The sequence below is a fragment of the Lissotriton vulgaris genome, chromosome 12 (assembly GCF_964263255.1).
Source record: "Lissotriton vulgaris chromosome 12, aLisVul1.2, whole genome shotgun sequence".
NCBI lineage: Eukaryota > Metazoa > Chordata > Amphibia > Caudata > Salamandridae > Lissotriton > Lissotriton vulgaris.
The window spans coordinates 509,828,869-509,850,465 of NC_141700.1; the positions used below are offsets into that span (position 1 = coordinate 509,828,869).

Sequence of the window (21,597 nt, forward strand, 5' to 3'; positions counted from 1 at the left end):
GTTGAAGGTGAGTGAGGGAGGGTGAGGGTGAGAGGGGTGTGAGGGTGAGAGGGGTGTGAGGGTGAGAGGGGTGTGAGGGTGAGTGAGGGTGTGTGAGGGTGAGGGGGTGTGAGGGTGAGGGTGTGAGTGAGGGTGTGTGAGGGTGTGAGACAGGGGAGACCTAAAAAGTGTTACATGAATTTTTCAAAAGGATTTGTATGGATTGGGTAGAGTTGTTAGATGCTTGGCGGTGTCATAGCAAGGGTGCCAGTGGCCCCCTGTTGGAAGGTATCAAAATATAGGCATTGTTAGGGGGGATTAAAGGGCCCCTATTGCTTTATTCCCCTGTGACACTGCACCTGCTACACCATTTGCTATCAATGCCCCTGATACCTGACCGGATACTGGAGGGATGGTGGAGAGGTGAATGAGCTCTGGAGCGAGGTTGCCGGGGGAGGTAGTGTGGGGGCTGAGCTGCTGTGCTCAGGGATATCTTGGGCATGGATCTGACACCGAGATTTGTGAGTGGCGGGGAAGGAACAAGGACTATTAGTTGGACTGATATGATCCCAAAAGCGTTTTGGGATGTTGGGCCTAGAAGGGAAGGCATTTAAGACTGGTGGGATAGTTTGCATATATATTAACGAAGCCTTTGGCATATTCTGTTATTGTGAGGCCAGGATATTATACGAGTCATTAATGGGGCATTTCTCACAATTAAAAAGTTCCCTGTCGTGACTGTGCTGAATGCACTAGGTTGGGTACCTGCTAACCCCGGCGCCCCTGAATTCCCTTAGAAAAAAATTAAGGGTCACCGGTATCTTTCTCCACCAAGGAATGGCACAGAAACACTTGCCTCCAACTTATGTTTCACGGTCGAAGCATTTTTTCATAGCGTATTTTATTATTTAAAAACAAACATATAATAAATAAAATACCTTTTACTTCTTCTTTATACCGTTCAGGATGAGTGTACATCTGAAATCCAGCTATTCTTGACAGTACGGCAGAGGCACGTGGCAGGAGTTTGCATACAAAGCAACCCGTTTATCCCGGGGGGGGGGGGGGGGGGGGGGGGTGAGCCCTTGATCAACGATGGGTAAGCTGGCCCCCACCCCCATGTTTCTCTCCAGTGTCTCACTCCAGGCGCCTGTGTCCCTGTCACGCTGCCTGTGCGCATGTCATGCAGCACGTGGGTGACAACGCGTCACGCACCGGAAGCCGTGACGTCACCCTGGGGTTCTGTTGTATGTAGAAGGCCTAGCAGTGCATCCGAGGCCGGGCAGGAAGGGGAACCCGAGCCGGCCCGGACACGGTCATGTGCGAAGGGGGAGGGTTGCTCCAGCAGTGTCCGGCTACCGTTAATAACATGCTTTTATCGGAGAGCGCCGGCGCTTTCCACGGCTCCCGTGTACCTGCGGCGCAGCATGTCGGCTTCTGGGCCTGAGCCACGGGGGGAGGAGAGGGAGGTGGGGAGCAGGCAGACGTAGGGAGCAGGGAGACGTAGGGAGCCGCGTGTAAGTAAGGGGGGTGGGGAGCAAGGGAAAAGCCGGTGTTGAGAAAAGGGAAGGAGCAGCGAGATAACCGGAATATTTGAGGAGTGGGGGAGCAGGGTCGCGGTGCTGGGCAAGAAGAGACAAAGTAATGGGTAGCTGTGAGAAAAGCGTGTGGGTTAAAGGAGTAAAAGAGGCGATGGACCGCCGATGCACGTGCAGGGCTCCCATGAGCGAAGGAAGCCCCGCGTGTGCCAGGTGATGCAGAGATGACACCAGCGCAGCGACAAGAGCCCGGTGAGGTTAAGGTTGGGGGGTGGTGGTGTGGGTGTGGGTGGGTGTGTGTGTGGGGTGTGTGTGTGTGTGTGTGTGTGTGTGTGGGGGGGGGGGGTGTGGGTGTGTGTGTGTATGTGTGTGTGTATGTGGAAGCGCGCGAGAGAGAAAGTTTGCAGGAGGCTAAGAAATTGCAGGAGGCTGACTTGCCTTAGAAGCGGGACAGGAGATGTGCACGGTGCGTTGCTGTACGTGCACACACACATGCTGAAATCGCCGACCGCCCTGCCCGTGCCCATCTCCTGTCCCACTTCCAGAGCAAGTCGTTGTGTTGTGTGTGGTGGGGTGTGTGTGTGTGTGTGTGTGTGTGTGGGTGTGTGTGTGTGTGTGTGTGGGCGTGCTTGGCGAGAGAGTTTGCAGGAGGCTGAGATTACAGGAGGCTGACTTGCCGTAGAAGCCGGACAGGAGATGTGCACGGCACGTGACTGTACGTGCGCGCACACATGCTGAAATCGCCGACGGCCCGAAGTGTGCACATCCCCTGTCCCACTTCCAGAGCAAGTCGCTAACAATAGAGGCTTCGCTGGACAACAGCACTTCGCGCTGCTTACACAAGCTCGTCCCAAAAATTGACAGTATAACTATTCATACAACATCAGGTATGGATTGTCAGAAACATATCACAAATTCAAAACAGAAATAACCCTGCTGTCAAATCATGTGTTACTCGTGATTAGCATCCTCAAAAAAAACATTGTTTGAAGTAATTCAGAGTCGAACAACCCTATGTGTATTTTGTGAAAAAATCCCTGTGTTTGTGAAATTTGGGCCCGTGTGCAGTATTACCGAAGCAGATAAGTGCAAGCGTTTTCCAAAAGAAAATGACACAACGTCAAAACTTACATGCCGTTCCTCGATTTCTTAAATCGTGATTCTGTAATCAGAACGTAAAAACATCATTTTCGTACAATGTAAACAATCCGCTACAATCGAGTTGTGAATCCGCTTAATAAACTCACTGAATATGTATACGAGCCAGTTTTTCCTTCTCCGCAAACGCTGGCAGTGCTTCTGTGTTTCTGCCTTGAAACCTTCCCGTATTAGACGCACGCTATAGGTCATGTGCAAGTGAACTAGTAAACAGACTTCTACGCGGTGATGCTAAAAAAACAGCCGCCGTTCCCAATCGATACTCCAGTGGAGGAATTCACGGAGTGTTCAAATAACCTCTCTGCTCAATATTAACAGGTATAGAAATAAGGTATAGAAATAAACAGTGTAAAAAATGATGTAAAAAGAAGAACGGTTTAAATAGAAGAAGAAAAATGTGAGCTAAGAACAGGACAAAATACAATGGAGTGCCAAAAAAAACGGATTCAAAAAGAATGGGTTCAAAAAGACCAGTTCATAAAACAAAACTGAATGTCCTAAGTGTGTGAACTATGAGTGCATTCCAACCAATGTGTTGACTGCTCATGGTAATCCTCTTACATAAGATGATAAATGTACACAGGTCATCATCAAGTGGACCACAGGTTCTATACAATTACAAACATTTATTAATGACTGTCATCAGTTCAGTTATAGGTAGCATGCAAACTCTATATGGTCATTGAGACCTTTCGGCTTACTAGAGTTAATTTTGTGTATCCAGATGTTCTCTCGTTGCAACAAGTACTTATTATTGTCTCTCCCTTCTGACTTTTCTACAGTCTCTAATATCAAAAATTTCAATTGTGAGATATTATGATGTTTCTCGGTAAAGTGCGTGGACCCAGTAGATTTCATGTTCCGTGTGTGTATGGTGGATTTATGTTCATTGATGCATGTCTTTATTTTTCTTTCTGTCTTCCCCACGTATACCTTCCCAAATGGGCACTTCAATAGATAAATTACATTAGCCGTGTCACATGTAGCAGAACTTTTTTCAAAAATAATCCTTCAACAACTTTAAGGCTGTGCACTTGTACCAAATAATAGTATTATTCAGAAACGAATCTCCAAAGCTGACAATATTGTAGCCCCACAGCTGTTGGCGCTGAAACTGGCTCCAGAACAGTCCATTACTGGCTCAAACACTGGCACCTGTGCATAGGTCCAGAAGGAAGGCACACAGTTTGTTGGAGGAAAAAGATGCTTGAGAGCTCACCTCTCAGTAGAATTTGTTTATCACCTGTTCAGATCAGGAAGATCTTCAAGCGATATTACAAGACTTTCAAGGCCTGTCTGAGGCTATTTGCATTGACACTTCTCCAGAGCTGGAATCTTTTGAGCCAGGGGCCATTTCCGCCCGAGAGCATCCTTCTATCCCTTTGTAATAAGACATGCTGCAGATGTTCTAAAGTTACCTCTACATTAAAAAAATATATGTCTATTGGCAACTTCCCAGAGGTATGTAATAAGGATAACATCGTCCATGATACATTTTGATATGTAAGAATTTCAGTATACAATAGCATCCATCTTACTGGAGTGTTGTGTTTCATTCATAGGTTCACATCGAAACTATTATGCAATTGAATTGAGCTTGTTCAAAAAGCCTTGAAATGTGCAATTTTTATGTATATAACTGAGAGATACAGGAAATCAAAAGTGAAATATATTGTAACTAAACGTTAACAATAATGCAGTCCCCTTCAGGGTGGTTTAATGTAGTCTTTCCTAGATTGCATTGTGTCACACACCGCTCATTCCACAGCCCGGCTATCAGGAATTTGTGGATTCCCCTAGCTTCTTCTCTGTTTAACACTACACTTTTATTTCTTCCTCCCATTGAGTACCTCATAAGCCTTATGCAGACTTCCAATACATAGCAATGATCTGCTTTTTCACTATCAGTAATAAATTCGCAATTTAGCCCCAGCATAGCCCTGCGTAGGGCGTGGAGCAAGGCCTATAAGACAAGCCTCAGGGTAATGTAGCCATGCCTACCTTCTTCAAGGTGCCCTAGACCTCCTGCCAGAACAGAGTTACTACCAAACAGGATCACATCACTTGATAAAAGTTTGCATTTTCAGCATGGCATCAAGGGACAAGTCGTGGTGCCATTAGGTTGGAGTTTAGTGTCCATGTGAAGGAACATTAAGGCTCTTTGTGTTTGATAATACTAGATCTGCTGGAGGCAGGCGTTGCACTAGACCTTCTTAGGGTATTCCAGAGATGGGATCCAATCTTTATCACAGAGAGGATGGTCCAGGTATTTTTTTCAACGGTTCCTCAAAATGGTCAGAGGGAGGGTGAATGAGGTCATCAGGCAACGGTATAACCAAGTAATGAGCCTGTGGCCCGTCCGCGTGATAAAAGAAATTTGGATACATTCCGTCGGCCACTTCAAGGTTGCTCGAGTCTCTCTAGGATGACCACCATTCCATATCAAGTCCGACAGTAGTTCCTCAAGCTCCTTAAAGTGGTTTTTGAGTATAACTAAAGGTAAATTAGCATACTGATAAAGTAAATGGGGTAATACTACCATCTTAGTCGCTATTCAACCTGTAGTCACTAGTGGTAAGGAGTGCCAGAACGTCACTGAGGACCTGAGCAACCACATTGCCCTCCTTGTATTGCCATCTATCATATTGTTGATGGTAGGAGAGATCTGGACTCCAAGATATTTAAAAGTGGAGACCTCCCAGTTGGGGAGTATTAACATGGGGTTCTCCGACGCACAGGGAACTTAGGGTCTCAGAGGGTACATGCTAGTTTTGTTCCAGTTCATATATTTGCTTGTTATTAGTCCGGGGAAGATTGTTTTATGGCTTTCTGGATCTGTTGAAGAGTGCCATTTAGGTCCATAATGTCTGTCAAAGGAGCCCAGGTATACTAATTGGTGTACATACTTAAAGGGAAAGGAAAAATTTAAGAATTTAAAAAGGGAGTACCAGGGATTCATTTTTTTAAAACATGTTTTTATTCGTCCTAATTTTAGAAACCTACATTGCTGTCAAAAATCAAGAGCCCTGATGAGAGTCCGCATATTTAATATCAGAAACTTGAAACGTGTTAGCTTTATTATAATTCGTGATATGAACATGGAGGAACTATGATTTTATTTGTTGTAAGGATATAGAGATAACTCCCATGTATTTGACACTAACGTTTTCCCCGTGTTTGCTCATTTTTCATGTTTCCTTAATTGAAACGCTGATACATACAACATTTGTTGAAAGTTTATGAAATAATATCTATATATGAAATAGGATTTTGATATAAGACTTCAAAGACATTAGGATGTTTGGTTTATGAATTTTTCACATTAATGTTTATTTAGATTGTGTGTTTAAAACACAATTTTGTTGTTCAATGTTTTGTTAATCATATGTACACAAGTATTTTCTGTATATCTTTACATTATTGTCTTTTTCTGTTCCAAATATGCAACAAAGAATTAAAAAAAAGTTGAAGAAAAAGGTATAAATAAAGTACCAGATCAATTAAAAGAAATAGTTTGGTCTAGCGCTAATTCAAGACTCAAAAACAACACAGGTCCTGGCCCACTTCCCTGCTACACATTTATAAACGGCCCAGCCAGAACCTGGCCCAATGGGCCTAACTCTGCTAGTTACAGAGTGTCAAAGGAGCCCAGCATCTTTCAGGGTTTGGTAACCTGGCAAGAAGTCTGCCAGACATGTTGTGTTCCGTGTGTTGTCGACCCAAGTAGGCAGCATAGTCTAATGAACATTGTCATTTAATCAATCAATCAATCAGTGACACTTATAGAGCGCGCTACATACCCGTAGGGTCTCAAGGCGCTGGGGGGAGGGGGGTGCCGCTACTGCTCGAACAGCCAGGTCTTCAGCTTCTTCCTGAAGGAGAGGTGGTCTTGGGTCAGGCGCAGGTCGGTCGGGAGGGAGTTCCAGGTCTTGGTGGCCAGGTAGGAGAAGGACCTTCCTCCTGTAGTCGCTCTTCGGATGCGGGGGACGGCGGCGAGGGCGTGGTTGGCTGATCGGAGGTGGCGTTTGGGAGCGTAGAAGTTGATCCGGCTGTTGAGGTAGCTCGGGTCTTGGTCGTGTAGGGCTTTGTGTGCGTGGGTGAGGAGGCGGAAGGTGATTCTTTTGTTGACGGGGAGCCAGTGAAGGTCTCTCAGATGTCTGGTGATGTGGCTGGTTCGTGGGATGTCGAGGATGAGTCTGGCTGAGGCGTTCTGGATCCGCTGGAGTCTCTTCGGGAGCTTGGCGGTGGTACCGGCGTAGAGGGCGTTGCCGTAGTCCAGTCGGCTGGTGACGAGGGCCTGGGTGACGGTCTTCCTGGTCTCGGTGGGGATCCACCAGAAGATCTTCCGTAGCATGCGTAGGGTGTTGAAGCACGCCGAGGAGACGTTGTTGACTTGCCTGGTCATGGAGAGGGAGGAGTCCAGGATGAAGCCCAGGTTGCGTGCATGGTCTGTGGGTTTGGGTGCGGTGCCCAGGGCAGGAGGCCACCAGGAGTCGTCCCAGGCGGAGGGTGAGGAGCCCAGGATGAGGACCTCCGTCTTGTCCGAGTTCAGTTTCAGGCGGCTGGTCGTCATCCACTCGGCTACCTCTTTCATCCCTTCGTGCAGGTTGGCTCTGGCGTAGGCGGGGTCGTTGGTCAGGGAGAGGATCAGCTGGGTGTCGTCGGCGTAGGAGATTATGCTGAGGTTGTGTTTGCGTACGATGGCCGCGAGGGGGCTCATGTAGACGTTGAAGAGGGTGGGGCTCAGAGATGATCCTTGAGGGACGCCGCAGATGACTTCGGAGGCCTCTGATTTGTACGGTGGTAGGCGGACTCTCTGTGTTCTTCCGTCGAGGAAGGAGATGATCCATTCCAGCGCCTTGTCCTGGATTCCGATGTTGCTGAGGCGCTGTACTAGGGTGCGGTGGCAGACCGTGTCGAATGCCGCGGAGAGGTCTAGGAGGATGAGGGCCGCTGTTTCTCCATTGTCCATCAGGGCTCGGATGTCATCGGTGGCGGCGATGAGGGCGGTCTCGGTGCTGTGATTGGCTCGGAAGCCGGACTGTGAGGGGTCGAGGGATCCGTTCGTCTCGAGGAAGGCGGCCATCTGCTTGTTGACGGTCTTCTCGATGACTTTGGCTGGAAACGGGAGGAGCGAGATGGGGCGGTAGTTCTTGAGTTCGGTGGGGTCCGCTGTTGGTTTCTTGAGTAGAGCGCTGAGTTCGGCGTGTTTCCAGCTCTCAGGGAAGGTGGCGGTGTCGAAGGATGTATTGATGATGTCTCGCAGGTGGGGTGCGATGACAGCGTCGGCCTTGTTGAAGACGTGGTGAGGGCAGGGGGCGGTCGGTGATCCGGAGTGGATGGAGTTCATCGTGCGGATGGTGTCATCGGTGCTGATCGGGGTCCAGGCGTGGAGGGTGGTGGTGGGGGGTGGTTGTTCGGTCGTGGTGTGCGTTGGTTGGTTGTTGAAGCTGTTGTGTATGTCCGCGATCTTGTTGTGGAAGTATGAAGCGAGGGAGTTGCAGAGGTCTTGCGATGGGGTGATGTCGTTGTTTCCTGCGCTGGGGTTGGAAAGCTCTTTAACGATGTTGAAGAGTTCCTTGCAGTTGTGTGCATTGTTGTCCAATTTGTTGTCCATTTAACAATGCAAAATGTTCCTCTCTAGCTGCCTGTAAGGGTGTCAGGGATTTATTATTAGCAACTGACTTTACCACGTCAGTCTTGTTTGTCTAGGGCAGTGAGCTCTTAGTCAATGGCCCTTTCTGCTGTTTGAACACAGGGGCCCCTGAGTGTCTCTTTGAATGCCTCCCACGTGGTGGAAAGGGTATTGGTAGAGCCCTTATTCTTCTCAAAGAAGTTTTCTATGCAGCGAGGCACAAAACGTGTGTCATGGAGCAAGGCACAAAAAACAAGGGCTTTGAGTTTGTATCGTTGAAAATGCCATGTGTGTATGGGTGTGACTGCTTCCCCAGGATATATGCAGTAGCAAGGTATTATGGTCAGAAAGCATTCAGCTTAAGTATTCTGTTTATACCGCTTCTGGTAATAGATTGAAATGGACCCCAAACCAATCTATTTGAACATGTACATCATGAATCCCCAAGTAACATAAATATTCCTTAAGTAGAGGGTGATTTTGGCACTAAACATTGCGGAATGTCCAATGTAGTAACCAGTCTTTATGGTCCATCACTGTGGAGTGGGCTGGAGTATTAAATCGGGGGGGCAGGGTAGGATCTGCTTAGGTGTATACCTAGAACCCCATTGAAGCCCCCACCCCCCAAAAGCATTGGTTGGTCCGGCCAATTCACTAACAAATGGGAAAGAGATGCATAAAAAGTCAGTTGGCGTACATTAGATGCATAAATACTACTCTATTGTAAGGGTTTACGGTCAAGTTTGCCTTCTAAAAAAGACATAGCATCCCTCGGTGTCAACAAGTTATTTAAGGATCTCATTGAGACCCGGTACTGATTCAGAGTGCCACTCCCCTAGCATATGATGAACACCCTGTGGTCATCACTCACTCTTGCCACCCAGCCTGAAGCCTCTCGTCATCCCTGGGTGCTGAATGGGTTTCTTGGAGCATGGCAATATGGAACCCTCTATGATGTAGATATAAATGCACTTTGAAACGTTTAGTAGTGGTAGCCACCCCCCTGGCGTGCCAGGATATTAATTTGTATGTGGTCACCCCCATCATTTAACACAGTAACAAAATGTCCACTTCACCCCTCATCACCAATTCCGCAGGGTGAGGGATCTGGTGCTTACCCATGCCGTCTTTGTCAATGTCAGTTTTATTAGTGGAGAGTCTGTACCAGTATCACCAGATGCACAGGATGCCAATTTAAAGTGATGGGTTGCTGCTGTGGCGATGGCATCTTGCTGGTTTAATTGAGCCTGTGAAGAAGAGGGGAAATCAGTTAGATGAGTCTTTTTATGACAGAGATCCCACTTGTACCCAGATGGGTGAGTCCTGAGGCACGCGTCTTCTCCATGCCGGTTCGCCCAGTATTCGAAACTCAGCAGCTCTCGACCCATTCCATGCCTCAGCCAGGTCAGTGAAGAAAAGGGACTGTTGATTATCCACTATTCTCTACCTGTCCGGGAACAAGACGGCATATCTCAAGCCCAATTTACAGTGATTCCGTTTGACTTATGTGAAGCTGGTTCTGCAGTACTGGTGTGTAATCAGGGAGTATTGTAATCTTTCCTGACTCAACATCAAAATGTCTTTCGCTTTGGGCCCACTGGGTTATAATGTTGCGGTTCCTATATTTCCGGATCCTTGCCACCACGAGGTTGGACTCTGGGAGGTTAGGTCTTGCTGGGACATGGTGGGCCCTCTCGACTGGTAACTGAGCAGAGAGTACTCTTAGACCCACTATGTCAGAGAGCCAATTTTCGATAAAGCTAGTAGGGTTATTGCCTTATTCTCCCCTGGGCAACCCCGCTATTCGAATATTGTTCCTTCCGGCTCGTCCCTCAATGTTCGCTGCTCGTCCTTCCAAGAAGCGTGCCTAATCTGTCAACTCCTGCATTAGTTTCTGGATATCCAGTGCTTGTGGTTAGAGCTCCTGGAGCGCTGACTCAGTGTTCCTTACTTTGTTGGACAATTTCCCATGGTACTCTCACATGCAGCCTACATCGATGACCATCCTATCAACTTTTTCCTCTAGGGCTTCAATGGTGGCTGTGTACCCCTTACTAGAGGCCCAGTCAGCGGTAATGTCTTGAAGCAAAGGTTTCAACAAAGCTCTGAATTAGCCCATTATGCTGCAGCGCACCAGCATGCCAAACCCAGACGGGCAACCAGAAAGGAGTACCCCCAAACTGTAGAGTAGAAGCGAATCTGGTGCTACAGGCAACTTTGATGCACAGTCAGCGGCACTCATTGTGGTGGGTATGCCAGCTTGAAGAAGGTAGAATGTGATCCTTGGGTACTCCTGGGTGATGACTGGGTAACAAAGACTGGTTTCTCTAAGAATTCGCTGTAGTACACCACGTTACCCTGCTGTAGGGGAAAAGGGGCCAAGTTATTTCAAGATCAGTGGTGGGGACGATCACTCAGCAGCTTTCAGGGGCTATATGAAAGTAATGGTCAACTGACATAGAAGGTCCAGAGTTGGGCCCAAGGCCGCCTGTCATTCGGCAGGCCTATGCATAGTCATAAACTCTTCGGCTCCTTCCAAGAACCAGCACTGAATGGGCTACACCTCTAAAAGAACTACCCCGAAATATGAACCTAATGGCTCACAGCAGGAAGGGAGGCACCAAGGCCCAGCGTGCCACCCCTGTGGAGTGGGGGAGGGCGGTATCCTATTGGGCCATGTTAGCCCGCTCACTGAGCCAGGATCGGGCCAGGGCTCACCTCTGGCACCACAGTATAATGTTGGGTGGCGGGCGCTGACCCTATCAGTTAACACACTCACCCACGCTTTGCTTCTGTTAATCCTCTCTCCAGGCCCCCCTCTGGGGGATGTAGACAGGAGCCTGGGGCCTTGCCAAGAAGGGTTAGACCACTCTCTCAACTTATAGGAGCTAGTAGTCTGGAAGCCGGTGAAAGACAGAGAGGTCCCACTTGGACGAGGAAGTGTCCGTCTCTAGTCTGGGTCCTGCTGGGTGCCGGTCTTCACAGCAGCACACAGCAGTGAGCATGTCTCAGCCACTGGATGTCATTTTTCCTTGGTCATACATTAGCGGGCGCCATTCAGGGGACCTGATGGGGCTCTGTGGAAATGTTTATCTCCCTTTCTCCAGTGCTCACACCTCTCATATCAGCTTGAACCGATCATTGGACAGTCCTGGGATCGCACTTGTCTTACAGGGGCCTGGAATGGCCGAGCCGACACAGGAGCCTAACAAGTTGCAACTGCAATGGCTTGCAGCCAAGCCACACTCCTGTAGTTATCTCTATCTACAGTAGAAACTAAATCAAAGATCCTCACAGAGGTTCTACAGCTCTCAGCCTACACCTCTAAAGCCCCTTCTTCCATTTAATTAGGCTCTTCTAAATCCTGTACTACTAACAAGGACCAAGCCATCCTTGTCCTCTGCAGTCAATGGGTCAATCACCATTAGCGATAGACCTGTCCAGGTGACTCTTCATTTATGTTGGAGCACCCTTCCACAAAACCCTTCTTATTCAGGCTATGTTCTCATCTAGACTGACTCCCGGTACTTTCCCTGTGACACTGGACGATAGGGAATCGAAAAAAACTGGAGGCTTGGGCCAAGAAAGTATTTGTGGCTGGAAGCCTAGTCCTTAAATACTCTGTGTCTACGTGGAGGATAAATGCACGCGCTCTGGGATATGACGGGCAGTCTCATAATTGATGTCAAGGAACTCCAGGTTTAATTTTGAGACCTCATCAGAGATAGGCAAGTAATCCAATCTGGCTTGGATATAGCCGATTCGGTTGCCAGGTCTATAGGGTATCCATCACTGTTCGAAGACACGCCTTGCTGAGAATGATTGGATTCTTCTCTGACCTTCCCCTTGAAGGCACAAAACTATTCAGGGAGAAAACCAACTCAGACTTGGAACCTTTTAAGGCAAGCTGTGCCCCTGCCTACTCCCTTGGTCTGCATCCCCAAAGAAAGATTTTATTGGGTTTTGGAATTTTTGTGGCTCAGCAATAATAACATCATAAGAGCTCAAGTCTGACCGTATACACTTGATAAAAACAGAGTTCCTGGCCCACATGACAGAGTCACACTCCTCTATCCAAATCACTTGTGCAAATTTGCTATGTGAATGCAAGTAGGATGCAGTGCAATCCTGCAAATATTCTTTCTCAATTTGGTCTGCAGTTTTACTCAACTTTTTCTCAAAACGTGATGGGACACCAACTGTTTGCCGTTTAACTACTTAAGCTTGACATCAAAGCTCCAGGACAGACTTGATTCGCTTTTATTTCAAGTCAAGTCAAGTCAAGTCTTGCTTTATTCGTGATAAACACATAAAACCATTTACATACATAGAAATCCATTATAAAACTTGATTTGTGTTTCTTAAAAATAGAACTATAGACTTTTTTAAAAAATACATCAATTGAATCATGGGTTAAAAATGTAAAATATAAAAAACTTAAAAATGCAGATGTTTTTATAGCACGTTATTTACAATAGTCTGCTTATAAGTTTTTGTCTAATGGACCATGACCACCCCAGGTATTTAGCAGTGGCTATTAATATAGGCAATGATGAATTAGTGTGAATAATTCTTAAAGCTACCGCACTACTTGTCATTCCTAGATTTTTACACATGGGAGTTAGCCAAATACGTCTGGGTTCCACATATGATTTACATACAAACAAAAAATGTCCGATAGTTTCATTATGCACTCCACAAGATGGACACATTTTAGTTGATAGGCCGCCTCACCTGCCAGTCAGAGATCTCAATGGGATGGCACCTGCTCTGATCTGGAAGAGCAACCTCCTGTCCCTTGGGTTCGTGATAATGTCCCAATACAGTTCAAAATTGGGGAGGGACTTTGCTTCCAAGAATCTTCCCGCCATAGACTCTGGGTTGGTTTCATTCCAGATTTGTGCTGCCACCCTGTCCCAGTAGATCTTTTTGAGGACTTGTTTTGTTGGGAAAGAAGCACTCTCGGGGGTTTCCCATAATAGATGTAGACCAAGAGCGCCCAACATGTTTCTAAGTTCTTTTAACCAACCTATTTTGTGGAAAACATCAGCTCTGAGAACACCCTTAAACCCCTCAGCATAATGTAAAAGTTCAGGTGTTGTCCAGAGTCTGCACCAGTACAATACTGGACGCAACCTTGCAAGGTCGACAACCGACTTCCTGCCCAGATCAAACTTAAGTGGTAACAAAGGAGACCCTTTGGGAAGACCAGTAATGAGTCTAAAAAACGTTTTTTCCGCAGTCTGTAATGGTTGCAAGTTCTCGTAACACCATAGCTCTGCACCATAGAGGGTTGATCCAAGTGCTTTAGCCTTGTACACCTGTAATGCTGGTTTAACCGGTTTTGTTAGGGATTTTCTATGTTCAGAGCCCAATGCACCGGCTATTTGCATATGTCTCACGGTTGTAATGTCAATGTGCTTGGTCCATCTTAGGTCATTAGATACGTGGATTCCCAAATATGTAAAAGCGTTTACCACCTCCAGATGTCGGCCATTCATAACAGTTCGGGGGCTGTGGCTACGACGAGGATTAAAAACCATCAGTTTAGTTTTGGCCACATTTATCTCCAAGCCATGGTCCTTGCAGAATTGTTCAAAAATAGATAAAGCGTGCTGTAAACCACTTGGGGTTTTAGATAAAATCAAAGTGTCATCTGCAAACATTAAAATTGGTATTTTGGATCCCGCCAACGAAGGAGCGTCCACATTTGCAGTCAGCATCCGGGGAACAACGCCATAAATATATTGAGTGAACAATGTAGGAGCCAGTGAGCAGCCTTGGCGAACACCCCGCTCGACAGGGAATTCTGGGGTAACCATTCCATATCCTCCCCACTAGATCTTCGCAAAATTTGCCTCATGGAGCCTCATTAACAGTGACAGAAGATCAACAGGGAGGCCCAGGCTCCTCAACACCTGCCACAGATTGGCCCTTGGGACCAAGTCAAAGGCAGCCCGCAAGTCAACAAAAGCTGCATACAGGCTGCCCTTGCCCAGCACCACAGTTTTCCACTGAAGCAAAGTGAAGCGGAAGACCTGATCCATCGCGCTGACCAGTTTTCGAAAACCGGCCTGGAATTGTGACATAGCGTTATTTTCCTCAGCCCACTCCATAAGTCTGTTTACAACCACCCTACCAATCACCTTTTGCATGGTGTCAATTAGGCTTATGGGCCTATAGTTTCCTGGCAGAGATCTGTCACCTTTTTTAAAGACAGGGGTAATAACTGCCCCTTTCCATGACGCCGGAATATTAGCACCTTGGGCGACTGCATTAAGAAGGAGAAGAATATATTTGCTCCAGCGTTCTTTATCACTAATGAAAAGATCCGCTGGAACACCGTCCAATCCCGGGGCTCTACCACTTGCCACTGTACTCAGAGCCATCATAACTTCTCTTTTGTTGAATAGGTTGCCTTCGCTGTGGGAAGGGCCAAGGTCGTCCAAAGAAGTGTTAAGCAGGGGGGCGGCGTACTGGGGCTTAAAATATTCTACCCAGTCCTCTTGGGATACATTGTTATTGGGTGACTCCGCTACACCCCCTTTACCCCACTTTATGATGTTCCTAAATAACCTAAAGTCTTTTTTGTCACTTGCCTCCCTTAGCTCCTGCCAATGAAGCTCATCCCACAGTTTCTTAGCCTTGACTATGCTTTTTTTGTAATCTAAGCGGGCACGACGGATAGAGGCCAAATCCCTTCCTTTGATCGCAGCTCCTAGAGCCAATCTAGAGGCCCTACACTCAGAATTGTACCACCTAGCCTGTTTTGGTTTGCTCTCATTACTTCTCTTTTGTGGTTTTTATTTCAGTTGTACAGCACAAACCGCTCCAGCTCTTTGGCACAGCGGACCTGTTAAATGAATTCTCAGTACTTGCTATCAGTACCTACAAGCCAAGGAAGGGTCTGTAGAACACCAATGTTTTTATAACGACTGCGACTAGGAGAAGTAATCAGGTCAAGATCATGGGCTGAGACTCCCCGGTGACCCGGCCCTGTGAAACTACAGCAGGCGATGTCAGAAGGCAGAGGTCACCAACTGCTGCTTTATGCCAAGTGCTGGTTTCTCCATCACGTATTCTCTCGTTGCTTGGGCAGGTATTCTGAGCTGTTTCACCAGAGGATAGTGGCAGTTCCATGTGTGAGAAACTTTCAAATGCTTCCCTCGCTTTCGAGCAAATACTATCTCCCATGGTCTCGCGCCTGCTCAATCGGGGTATATTAGAAGCAGTAGGTTAAAGGAATGATGAGGCTAGAGTTTTGTCATAAAGAAAGTAAGAGACCCAGATGGGTAAATTATTTCTTATGTACATTCATTAACTTAAATCAGCTGATAATAATGAAACCTCAATAATGAAGCCATATATGCTAATATGGAGACAACGCCTGATTTCAATGGCAAAAGTTCCTCATTTTGAGTAGTTTGGTAAAAGTGCAATGAAATCCCTCTTCTGGAAATATTTAGACCTTATGGTAAATGGACGGAGCTGTAATACTGAGAAAAAAACTTGCACGCAATACTGTATTTCTAGATGCGGTTACCTTATGCGAAATTAACACAAGTGGGTAAATCGCTATCAACACTTTGAAAGAGCTAAAACCGCTTATGGTAAAATTACCCACGGACTTTGTGATTGAAGCCATGGTATTATGCCACAGTCAGTCTAGCAACATTTGCATCAATGGAACTCGAGAGAGTCACTTTGTCTTTTTTTTTTTTTTTTTTTTTTTTAAATATATTTTTATTGCAGGAATCAGTAAATCAGTACAGTAGCGACCAGCATTGTATTATAAGCAACATATACAGAATAAAGCCCTCTGGCCCCCCTCCGTAAAGTCTGTACACAGCCAACCGGCCCACAACCCTGGGGTCGGGCGGCGAAATGCAACAGGGGTCAGTAGGATGCTGGAGCTGGTCCGGATAATACACTGTCCGTCATCTGCTTTTCCAAACAAACCCAAAACCCCCAAAATAAACCCCCCCCTCAAAATACCTACTAACTGTGAACCCCCCCCCCCCCCCCCCACCACCAGCGCCAGGGAGCTTATCAACATAGGATCTACTATTTGACCCACGGGGAAGGTAATAGGACTATCAGTGCTGACGTTCATCGGGACTCGGGGCGAGTCGCTTCTTCACTTTCGGAGTCGCTGGGGGCACAATAGTCCCTGAGGGCCTGCACCAGCATTTCCCACTCCAACGCGGCCTCCTGCGCCTTCTCATTACCCTGCCTCCAAGCCAGCTGATATCTCAGCGCGCTCTCTCCCGCCGCCCATTTCAAAAGCTCACTGTGCCATCTGCTGCCTGCCGGACCAGCTCGTGCCTTCCAGTTCCTGGTCACCTCTCGCTTAGCAAGGAGGAGCCCCAGGTCGATAAATTTACTGGAAATTTTATTCCGGGGGGTATGGGGGAACCAGTGTAAGAGCCCCACCGCCGCATCGAATGATAAGCGCCTCCCCGTCACCTCCTCCAGGGTCGTCGCTACCTCCTGCCAGTAGGACGTCAGTCCTGGACAGGCCCATAACATGTGTAGGAGGTCCGCCTCCTGAGCCGGGCATCTAGGGCATTCCGCTGAAGCCGTGGCAAAATAACGCCTGATCTTCACCGGGGTCAGGTACGCTCTATGGAGAACATAATAGTGGACCAGTTGGAAACGGGCGCTACGTGTGCCCTTCCAGGCACGTCTCACCAACTGGGCCCAGGTCGTCTCCGGGATCTCCCTACCAATGTCCTCCTCCCAGCGGGTCCTCAATGTGGTGAGAGGAGCCAATCCCTCGGCAATCAACCTGCCGTAGAGGCAAGTGACCGCCTTCACCGTGCCCGCCGACATCATTACGTACTGGCACACCTGAGACAAGTGGGGTTCCTCCAGCCCGTTCTGCCAGTGTGCCTGGATCGCTCGCACAATGGCCGAGTGCAGCAGAAAGTCGCCCCGGGAGATCCCGAAGCGGTCAATGAGATCCTGAAAGGACAGGAGCGCTCCGTCCTCGTACAGATCACCGACGAGCTGTAAACCGGAATCCTCCCAGGCCGCCAATCGTGACCAATCCCCTCCGTGGGGGAGGGCCGTCAGCATCCCCAACGGTATTTCAGGCGCATATGGTGTTCTTAGTTGGCCTCTGGCGTGAGCCCGATTCCAACACAGTCGGATAGTCCGCTCCTCCATCGACAAGTCCCGCAGGACCAAGCGTTGTCGCAGCGCTATAAAGGAGAGAACATGCCTGGCCATACCCGTCCCTCTACCGTCTTCCGGGCCCCTGAATTCCCTGGCGATCTCCTGGGCGAAGGTCTGGAGCTGCGCCGCCAGATAGTACTTCTCGAAGTCCGGCACAGCGAGCCCCCCCTCGTCCTTCGGCCTCATCAAGGTATTGAGGGCCACCCGCCGCCGGCCCGTTCCCCAGAGGAACCCGACCACCATAGAGCGCAAGCGACGAAACGTGGCCGGTGGGACCCAGACCGGCAAAGTTCGGAAGTAATACAATAACCGGGGAAGCGCCACCATTTTGAGCAGGGCGATACGTCCCGCCACTGAGAGCGGCAGCGTGGCCCAAAAGTCCATGCAACCTCGGAGTGCTCGAATGCAGCGGGCAATGTTCCCATCTAGGAGGTCGGGTTGGTCGTGGTAAACGAATACCCCAAGGTACTTAAAGCAGTCGGGCTCCCATCTGATCTCCCTACTTAGCGCAGGGGTGGGGGTACCCCTGCGTACCGGAAAAAGACAGGTCTTAGACCAATTCACTCGGAGGCCTGAGACCGCTCCGAACTCCGTGAGCGCCAATTCCGCTCCCCGCAAAGCGTCGACCGGGTCCTCCAGGAAGAGCAACAGGTCGTCCGCATATAGCGAGACATAATGCGGGCCCGCTGCCGTCCATAAGCCCGTATAGTGGGCTCCCGAGCGAAGGTGCATCGCCAGTGGCTCCACCGCTAGCGCAAAAAGAAGCGGGGACAAGGAGCACCCCTGCCGCGTGCCTCGTTCCACCGGATACCGCGAGATAGTCACTTTGTCGTGCATGTATACATTTCCCTGTGCAATGACAATGAGTACTTTGTTTGCCCCTGATTTTACTCCTCAGAACAGGGTGTCCCAGTTCAACCGTGCCCACGTGGGCCGAAGTCAAGTCAGTTTTTCTGGGTCACCACTGTCTATGGAAATGATTCCCATTTAGAGAAATGTATTTGATGTTGATATCCTGAGATCAGTGCTGGAAACGCTGCTAAGAAAGCAGGCAGAAACCCTTGGTGCGCGTCCTGGAGGCGCTCTGCAGGTTTCCAGAACTGGTCATTCTTTTACAGTGAAAGACTGTGAGGACATTGAGATTTTTTGAGAAAGCGTAAAATATTCTGCAATAAAAGCATAAAATATTCTTTCATAAAGTATCTCTCCAGTTAATGTGGACACTAGTACCCTGTTATTTCCATGTCCCGTGAGAGAGCCGCTGATTGGAACCAGTAAGACAAATGTTTGAGTTTATGTTTTAATTTCTTTGTCTCCTGCTTTTTTGCATCTTAGCTGGTGTGGGCGACCTCCGGCAAGTTAGGCTGTGGAAAGCACACTTGCACAAGCCACCAGAAGCAGATGGAGGCATTTGTCTGCGCGTATTCCCCTGGGTGAGTGTCTCCTATCAGCAGGTAATGACCGTAGAAGAGTTAGGGTTCCAGCCCCATAGGAGGGTGCTGTTAAATGAGTAGAATACACTTGCTTTGCCCTCTCTGCATTCAGCCAGCCATTTATTGTCTTAGGTTAGGCTAGCAGAAAGATCCTGTGTTCAGACACGACCTTCGAAAATTAATTTTCCCTTTATTATTTTCCTGTAAATATTTTCATCATTATTCCTCACTTGATATCAGGTCTTTCCCACCATCACTGGCATGTCTAGCCATTCTCTGCTTAAAGGCATCCTAAATACATCAACAGTAAGGGTGTCCAGAAAGCTTGCCTCTTCTTGTAACTATGAGCTCAGCATATGAGCACGCCTCTAGGAAAGTGCCTCTTTTGACATGGTTAGCCCCTCCTTTTTGCCTGGTGCATGATGTGATTTCGAATGAAAGAGCACTGGGTCCCTGGTAACCAGGTTCCCAGTGCCAGATCTCATTCCTAAATTTGTACCACAATTGGCACAACTTCAGCAACCCCTATAAGACCCTAGTAAATGCTACCCCTGGTACCTAGGACATTTATTACTGAAGATGGTCCCCTAGGACCACAGCACAAATTGTGCCACCCTTGGGACCTCTCACCAAGACCATGCAAACTGCCATTGCAGGCTGCGTTTCTTGATGCAAAGAAAACTGAAGAGTTGACATGCCACACAGACACTGCATGAGGTATAGGTAAGTCAACCCTACTGCATGCTCTGCTGCACTATATCCCTTGTGTGGACATATCTTCATGAGCAGATATGACTCTACAATTTCTAAGGTCATTCTTGGATATTGTAAGTTCCCAGGGAAGCCATAGAGAGTACATGGGTTGGATACTTTTCATTACGAGTTCCCTAGCTCCATGGTGGCTTCATTGTACCCTAAGATGTTTGGTACCTAACATTTTGCCTTAATAAATCCCCACTGATGCCAGCATTGGAGTTATTAATACATGCACATGGAGTACACCTTAGAGGGTCCCCTGAAATCCTACCAAACACTTGTGTGGTCTCTGACTAGTGTTAGCCATCCTGCCACCACCAGACTTGTTTCTGACGTCCGAGCCAAGGAACAAAGCCTGCTCTGGGCGGAGATGCTTCACACCTTCCCAAGGCTGGAATGGCCTTCCAAAGCTATAAGCTTCAAAGGTGATGCCACCTATGAAGGGCAACTCAAGCATCTCCAGGTATTCGAGGATGCCAACCCTCCTGTCCTGCTCCCTATTTGGCAGGAGGACAGGCGGTAAAATTAGTTTTATTAGGAGGTGTTCCCACATTCAGCCAGCACCACTCCTAAGGTGGGGCAGGCCATGTGGACACTACTTTTCCAATTCCTCCATCTTAAGATGGGAGGGTTTAACCTATCAGGGCTAGGGTAGTGCCTCTTCCTACAGGAAGTGGTCACTTACAGTGTGTAGATACCCGAAAGGTAAGTAACTCATTGGCTACTACTTGTCTCTCCCTTTAACGTCCCTAAATTTAGTATTTAGGTGGGGTCCCTGGACCCTGAACTTAAGTTCTACGGATTACAAAGATGACACGGACAAAGAAGAGCTGCTGACCTGAGAACTGAAGACCTGCTGCTCTAATTTTGGCACAAAACCCTGTCTGCTGCTCCCAGGACTCCGCTATTGTGGTGTGCTATCTCGTCCTGCAAATGTTAGGCCTCCAAGAACCTCAAAGCACCTCCAGCCCTTCGCCGAGGACCAAAGAACTCCCTTGGGGTAGAGGAGCTACTCCCCTGCAGTCAGCAGGCCCCAAACCCGCCGAGTCCAGTTTACCATCTTGCTGGTCCCTGGTGACTCTGACGCTGCATTGAAGTAAAAAGAGGTACATCAGCTCCGGAGGGTCAGATCTGTCTCCCTACCGAGTTTGGAGACACCAGGAGCTACCAGAGCCATGTTGCACCAATACCTGAGGTGCCAGGCCCCTTGCAACTTACAATGAGATGAAAGAGTCCAATCCTCACTCCAACTGCCCAGGAAGCAAGCACCACTCTGTTTGAGTGGCCCAGCTCTCCCGGAATCGTCCTTGCAACCTGCCTAACCCTGACTGCAAAGACATCTTGATGCACACCGCCCGGCTGACCTATCTGCTCTGCACCCAGCACGCCTAGCCAGGTACCAACAAACCAGCAGTGCTCCCTAGCCCAGAGCCCCTTGTAACCTGCTCCATGGAGAGGAACCCCTGGTACTTACCTTTAAGTCCTCTTATGCAGTCTGTTTTCTGGTGTCCTCCTTCTCTGTCGCGCCTCCTACCAATGACTTCAGCACTCTGCTCCCGGCTGAATCAAGTATGATCCCAAGAATCCGCTTGTGGACATTGGACCTGGCCTTGCTACTTACCTAAATCCGGAAGGTGACCCTCGAGGTCCAACTGTATGACTTTATATGCATTTTCTCCTATAGACTTTTATGATGCGTAATTGCACACAAGTTTGAGTTATTTTGCAAACGTTGAAAATTAATATCTAAAAAAAGTACTTACCTTAGAACGAAGTTCTTGGTCTGAAACATATAAAAATGGATTTTATTTTTGCAAATTGGTCTCAGATTTTTTTCTTGAGTGCGTCTTTTTTTATCGCCTCTGTGAGTACAACAAATGCTTAGCAGTACCCTCAGATAAGCCTCACTGCACGGCCAGAC

The 21,597-nt window shown here is 48.1% G+C and overlaps 1 protein-coding gene across 1 annotated transcript in view; it reads left to right on the forward strand.

Moving 5' to 3' along the window:
• LOC147677619 (C-type lectin domain family 18 member A-like) overlaps positions 1–21,597 on the forward strand; it is a 226,248-nt gene that overhangs the window by 79,204 nt on the left and 125,447 nt on the right. Inside the window, exon 4 of the mRNA XM_086945571.1 lies at positions 18,823–18,920. Within this exon, the coding sequence (XP_086801697.1) occupies positions 18,823–18,920 (98 nt within the window). The remainder of the gene's footprint in view (positions 1–18,822; positions 18,921–21,597) is intronic.